At 37.0% G+C, this 7,364-nt stretch overlaps 1 protein-coding gene across 3 annotated transcripts in view; it reads right to left on the bottom strand.

Moving 5' to 3' along the window:
* Positions 1 to 7,364, bottom strand: part of ascc3 (activating signal cointegrator 1 complex subunit 3) — a 337,899-nt gene that overhangs the window by 176,059 nt on the left and 154,476 nt on the right. For all 3 annotated transcript variants that reach the window (XM_088013868.1, XM_088013867.1, XM_088013869.1), the window contains 2 exons: positions 2,988 to 3,164; positions 2,664 to 2,735 (listed from right to left, as the gene is read on the bottom strand). In XM_088013868.1, coding sequence (XP_087869994.1) covers positions 2,664 to 2,735; positions 2,988 to 3,164 — 249 coding nt within the window. The remainder of the gene's footprint in view (positions 1 to 2,663; positions 2,736 to 2,987; positions 3,165 to 7,364) is intronic.

A 7,364-nucleotide genomic window follows, 5' to 3' on the forward strand; every position in this document is an offset into this window, starting at 1 on the left:
TCCTTGTTTGTAGCAAAATAAGTATTTATAATAGTAATAATTATATATTTTATTTAAAAGGTGCTTTCAGGACACATAAGGTCATCTCAAAACAAAATTAATACATTTTAAAGAATGAATGAATGAATGAATAAATAAATAAATAAATAAAAATGAAAATGAAGAGATCATGCAAATGCCTGTTTGAACATCATGGCGTTCAGCTGGGATTTAAAGACAGACAGCGTGTCAGAGAGTCTTTGAGTGGGAATGTGGACATTTATTCTAAATAGTAGAATCATGTGCATAAGTTGTACATTTACAGAATCAAGATGCTTTATGTCCATAAGGCGCATTCACAAAGCGGGTGGCTCGACTGAAGGATGACTGCAGTTGCACCGGTACCGCACGGCTCCTTCTTTAGGTTCTGCTCAGAGCTCCAGGATGATCAGTCTGGATTAATCTAAACTCTAATGAACCGTCATCATTTTTCAGCAGATCAATATGGTCTCTGACTAAAAGCTCCCTCTGAATCTTTCCATTGGCAATGTTCTCCATCAGAGCCAAAGCTCCACATTTACGTGGCTCATCTTTGCGTAGCTACTTATATACTTGTGATTGTCTACACACCTTGATCACCTTAAAAATAATCAAACCTGTTTGGAGTTAATCTGCTGATCCAACCCTGTTTTCTTTTTTAGTGAGAATGAAATTAACTCATAGTTCCAATTCATGCGCTTTGGAGCACAGACCAATGCGTTACATCTTTATGGGACAAAAACTTTGGAAAAGTACTATTTACATTCGAGTGAGGTTTTCACATCCTTTTATTTGTATTTTCTTTATTTTGTGTGCGTGTTATTGTCTGAGGATAAATGTGGTTCAGTTTCATCGTTTACGTTTAACCTGTCTGTCACTAGAGGACCCAAATTTGGGTCCTCTAGTGACAGGGGTGTCAAACTCCAGTCCTCAAGGGCCTCTGTCCTGCAACTTTTAGATGTGCCTCTGCTGCACCACACCTGAAAAGAATAAGTAGGTCATTAGCAAGGCTCAGGAGAACCGATCTACACAGGGAGGAGGTAATTAAGCCATTTCATTCCACTGTTTTTTACCTGTGGCACATCTAAACACTGCAGGACAGCGGCCCTTGAGGACTGGAGTTTGACACCCGTCATTGTGAATGACAACCTGAGACCAACAGGTTAAACAATAAAATAGTAAAATCATGAAAACAAAAACATCAGGTTTGATGCTTCTTGGTCTTAATAACTTAATGAGTCAGATTTCAGTGGATTTAGGTGAGTTTTGATGCTTTGTATCTTGATATTTTTCACAGAAAAAGCGTGTATGGCTGCCGCACATTTTCACACCAGAAAAAAGTGTGCATATACTTTTGACGTAAAATAAATTTTTATACATGCTGACTTGTGCGTAAAATATGGTGCCGCACATTTTTTGTGCGTACGTATGCTTTATGCATGAGGCCCATGGAGAGCTGCTTCCTCCAGGACAAGTTTAGCTTTATTTAAAATAAACAGTCTTTTAGACATTTTACTTTATATATATTTAATTTGAGATCCACAAGTTCTGTTGAATCTGAGACCAACTTGTGGTATTTTTTGACAAAGAACAGGCCAGAATTTCAATCAGTAGATGTGTGCAGTTGGTAGAGACATTCTAAGGAATGCGGTTCAATAAACTATTGACTCAAGGAAGCAAGCTGCTAATACAAGATTCACTCTAGAAAATGTATTTGTAAAAAATAAAAAAATAAAAAAATCGGTCTACAACATAAAGTATGAAGAAGTTAAACCATATGAATACCTGGACATTTATGGCATTGCCACAGTGCAATGCCATAAGGAACTGTTTTAACTTCCAGAAGGGTTTTCCTCCAGAAGTTAACTTCCAATCCTTTGTACCAATCCTCAAATGGTTTTTTTTGCCCTCTTTTCCACTATATCAGGTTGTTTCAGTAGATTGTTTACGTTCCTTAGCATTGAGCCACCTGCAGCAGTGCCGTTGTGAACTAGGGACAAATGTGGGGTCCAGAGAGAGATTAAACTACATTAAATCAGACAAAATATCTTTAAGCTCAATGTGTTTAACAATAATTATGGTCAAATAGGCCCTGTCAGGGAAGTTTTTAGGTGTAGATTTCTATTCACTTTGGTCTGATTAGGTCCTGTGGGAATACACAAAAAAACTGCCCCAGAAAACTACCACGGTTCCTAAAAGGCTTTCTGCAATGGAAGCGTACCTGAAGACTCCAAACACTCAGCCTGGAAGATCAGAATTCAGCAAAGGCTGACAGCTCATACATTTTGTGCTTTCCTTTTTAAACTCATCAGCTGGAAATGAGGACTTTGTATTGTAATGCTGGGAACTGTTCAAAGGATCAGTCTGAAATTTGATATGCAAGGCTGCCAGCATTATTGTAAGCTATTTTATTTTTGGAGGGGGTATTTCTGTAACTCAAATACCTGCACAATCACATCTACACTAATTTGATTTATTTATTCACTCTTTTCTAAGGCAAAATAAATACATTGAATTAAAATGCCTATAAATAAGCCAAATGTATATATAACATTTATTTCTAGGTGATTAATCTCTGCCATTTTCAGAACTGGATAAATGTATGAATGTCAAATATATTTCAGTTTAGATTAAAAAGAACTCACCTGATGTCCAGCTTTAATCTGCTGCAGAACCTTGCTGTAGCATACCTCTTCCATGTCATGAATCTGTTGGATCTGTGCAGAACACAAAACAACAGTGACTGATCTGCTGTTGCTTTAAAAGGTTTCATCTTCATCATAAAAGTGAAGTTTAGGCACTGGGAGGCTTCATTTGTGCAGTTTTTAATCTTTACTGTGAATACCAATGATCAAACATCAAATAATAATGACCATGGAGATAATAATGCAGCTAAAGCCTTGTATCATTACACCAGTATTCTTGGTTCTAAACATGCATCTATCAATACATGATGGCCAACAATTTACCTTGTTTGTGGTTTTGATCCCAACAAAGGTTTGTCCAAGAGGCACAGGTCTGAAGCGGCTGTCAAAGAAGAACAAGCCGATATAGGGGTTGACGTGCAGGAAGGCTGCCACATCCAGGTAGTTTGGCAGGGTAGCAGACAGTCCCAGGATCCTGATCATACTCTGGGTAGACTCCACCTGCCCATCAAACAGAGTTAAAGCTAGACCAGAGATCTCTACATTCATCCTTGTGGACGGAACTAAATCAGCCCTGGGAAGTCTTGAAAGACAAAAAGAAAAAAAAAAAAACGGTGCTTGTGTATACTTGTAGAAACTGACAACCAATATGGATTCATAAGAATGCTAGAGGCATTATAGGCCTCTAAAATACTTTAATTCTGTGGTTCCTAATGTTTTTCACTGTGTTTTATGACTATGTAAACAATTAATCCCAAGATTTTTGGCATATTCAGGTTTGAAGTTAACTTTTAATTTCATGCACACTGTGGTGGAAATTTTGCATGTTTCTCTGTGCAAAAAAAGTTGCCACAGTAAATAATATGACACTTAAAGTTTTGTAACTTTAAGTGAATTGTGATTTTATCAAGAGGATGATATGCTCAGAGCATACAAATACAAAGTTGCAAAAGGAACTGGTTTGCGTTGACCAGAGAGGATTGATTTTTAATCCACAGTGTTTCACATTGATGTGTATTGAGGATTGTGCATTGATGTGACTTGACTTTGTGCGCATGTTTAAGACAACTGTTGGAAGGTTGGGCAACACTTTATTTGAAGGGGGTTGAATAAGACTGTCATAACACTGTCATAAACATGACATAACACCTGTCATGAACATGAATAAGCCTTCATGAATATTTATGACTGTTGTCATAAAGCGTCATTCGCTAAATTATGACACTTTTAATACAAAGTTGACATTATTCAAAATATCTTTGTTATGACATCTTGACATTAACCAAGAAATCATTACTGTTTAAACTTTACCTTTAATAACATAAAGTTACCTAATTTTTAAAGTCCAATCAGTAATACTTTTATAACAAATTTATATCAGTAATGATTTCTTGGTTAATGTCAAGTTGTCATAACACAGACATTTTGTTATGCCATGTTTATGAAAGTGTCACGACAGTCTTATTCACCCCCCTTGATTTTCCTTTTCAGACTGGATGAAATATTAACATTTCTGAGCAGCTCAGCCATAGTCCTGACATGAATCTGTGGTAAGAGGCCTTCATACCTCAAACAGTTGGAGCTCATCACCAAACATGAAAAAAGAAAATGACAGAAGCTAGAAAAAAGCTGTTCAGCAATTGTACGAAGGGTTTGACTGCTGCCTTGTCAATATAGATGTTTGAGATTTTCATAAATATTAAAAGGATATGAGTTTTGACTGGCCACTTTTAATAAACTACAAGTAAAGGCAATATTTAAAAGAAATGGAGTTCCACATGATTGTACTATGTCTTAGAGAGGTCTGTTTTATTTCCTATTAGAAACAAGCATATTGAACGCATTGAATGAAAAAAAAATTAAATTTAAATCTGCCAGAGGAATTAACATGTCTGGACTTAATCATGTGTTAAATCCAGAAAAAAGGTGTGAAAAAAGGTGATGCAGTGCATCACTGACTGAACAAAAGCTACACTCTGAAAGTTCCCCATCACCTCCTTCACACACAATATGTTGGTGCATTAAAAACTGCAGCTGTAACAGGTCCAATCAGCATTCAGTCCTGTGAGAATAAAAGCTGGAGTAAGGGAGCTTTTGATTAACATGTTTCTTCTTGCCAAAATAATCAGCTTGGTATACTCCACCTGCACATGATGAACAATGAATCCAATTCAAATACATAAATAAAACATCATCCTCCTTTTTAGGAGTGAAGAAGGTTTAACACAAAGTGTAAAATATTTAAATTCTACAGCCAAAGCAATCATGTAATAAGCCACTATTGTTTTGGAGAGAACAGAGACACAGTAATGTACAGTACAATAAACTTGAGAGTTAACCATACACTTCAGAATAACATCATTTTGGGGTGTAAAGTGCAAGTGACTAAAAAAGTAAGTGATTAACAGGAAATGGTTAACATTGTGAACAAAAACAGGAATTATAATGGTTTTTGAGGTAAGTATATCTATCTTAGTCATGCGTAAGATGGTCTACCTTTGATGTACCTATTCTAAAAACACTGATGTTTCAGCAGGGTTGTTGAAATAGAACTTTTACTGCAAACAAAGGAAAATTATCAGTATGCATTAAAAAGTGCAAGCATAATTTGAGTTAACAGCTGCATTGCTTAGTGCAAGCACTGTGCCGGTGCTTACACTGACAGTGCTTGCACTTATACAGTATTTGTAGACATCCCCAGACATCCCTAGCTACAGGCCTGGTCTTATCCTAAATATTGGCTTGTAAAACTATATTTAATCATGGGTGTTTTATTTTGTTGATCTTTCTAGGTCAACTGCACTTAATAATCTAAGAATGTTTCAACGTACCTTTTTTAGGCTTTATATAACGTTATGTTATTCCCTCATCAAACACATAACTGGAGCGTATGAAAAACAAAGACGCATCTGACATAATCAAATGCCTTCCCCACATAGAGGGAGATTACAGTTTCCAAAGTATTGCCTTGGTGGATGACAGATGCTTTTCCAAATGATAGGTCAATACATTAGAAACAATTTTAGTCTCTGTATTTAATGAAGGCATTGGGTAGTATGAGGAACCGTCCAAATTATCTTTGTCCTGTCCAGGGGTGAAAGTAGGCGGGTACGGTCAGGTACTGCGTACCCCTAATAAATTTAGTGGGGGTACGCAGTACCTGCAAGAGATGGGAGCGGCTGTCTGCTGTGAAAAATCAGTGGGTTCACTGTGCAGCTGTGAGTTCACCCACTAAACAGCCATGACTGATTAGTATATCAAGAGCAATCAAAAAATGACTTAATCAGTTCATAAATCGCTTTATTCCCATTTCATATTGTTTCTGAACTGTTCGTGCTTTGCTAGAGCAGGGCGCAATATGTCGATCGCAGAAGGTTTTGAGTCGATCTCAGCATTGGGTGACAAACTGAAAGCCGCCAGGAGGCTGAAACCAGCAAGTCCTCCTCTGGCTCCTTATCAAAAATTTGTAACTTTAAAGAACAAAAAAATAAATAAATGAATAAAATCAATAAAACGTGTTCAAATTTTGACCCAACAAAAATAATAATCTCAGAAATTATTGTTTCAAAACGGTATTGCGCAATTCTGTGCGTTTCGGTTCCATTACCAAAATAACTAGCAGAGCAGGAATTTAAAATTAACTTATCAACCACGGCTGTTTTTGCGGAGCGCTTATTAATAATCGCAAAATAAATATAGAGCCTGAAAACCTAATATGGTAACAGACTGAATGTTATGTTTTTAAACTAATCTCTGCTTGGCTTGCGGAGTGCAGGCGGTTGCCACGGCAATGGGTGTGCTTAAATGACAAAGAGACGGAGAATAAAAAGGTGCGAGTGGTTTAGAGTTGATCACCTGTTCAGGTTGTTTTACCTTTGTTTACCTTTGCTGTGGCGCTTTACAGCCGCTGAAATTTCTGAACGTTCAACAAACTTGGACTAATGATCTCGTTTGTCTGTGACTATAGTCATTCACAACAAACATCAAACATGGTAAATATGTTTCATTAAGTATTTAACAGACAAATGGCTTCTGCAATAATTATGTGAAAGAAAATTAATTGTCTAATATTGAAAAAAAATAGTTTGGGCATCTCGCTTTGAGCTGAGAGTCTGAGAGGCTTTTATTTAGTGGAAATATTGGTGTTGATGAGACTTTCTCCAAAATAAACTTTTTCAACCTTTATAGCTCCACTGTTGAAAATGAGGCTCTAACATTCACAAATGACATTGAAATAAAATCCAGTCCAACATCTGGTTTGAGGTGATTCCTCTGGAACCTTTTGGAGGAAAAATATTCCAACTTCAGAAGATGAGCTTTTAACCTAACAGAGCTCTGTGGTTCCTCCTATCAGTATGAGAGTCAGGGTGAGGAGGCATCATGTTAGGAAGACGAAGTGGAAGCTGCAGGATCTTCAGAACAAACAGGTCATGTTGTTAGGCTACTGATTATCCCTCTGTCTGGACACAGGATCAATATAACCAGTTTAAAAGCTAAAATGAATGGTTAAATGCCAGACATGGAAAACTGGGATTCACTCCATGCCATGATGTTCAGAATTTAGGTCTCATGGCATCTCAAGGTGTCAACATTGCAGCCAGTGGGCTGAGGGAAATACAACTCTATTTTGCAAGAGCTACCCAGCTTTTATTACTTCGCAAAAATTTCATCAGCACAGAAACTGCAAAGCACAAAAAGGAG

This window comes from Poecilia mexicana, unplaced genomic scaffold (assembly GCF_051168715.1).
Source record: "Poecilia mexicana isolate PSO_F unplaced genomic scaffold, ASM5116871v1 scaffold_16, whole genome shotgun sequence".
Classification (NCBI taxonomy): domain Eukaryota; kingdom Metazoa; phylum Chordata; class Actinopteri; order Cyprinodontiformes; family Poeciliidae; genus Poecilia; species Poecilia mexicana.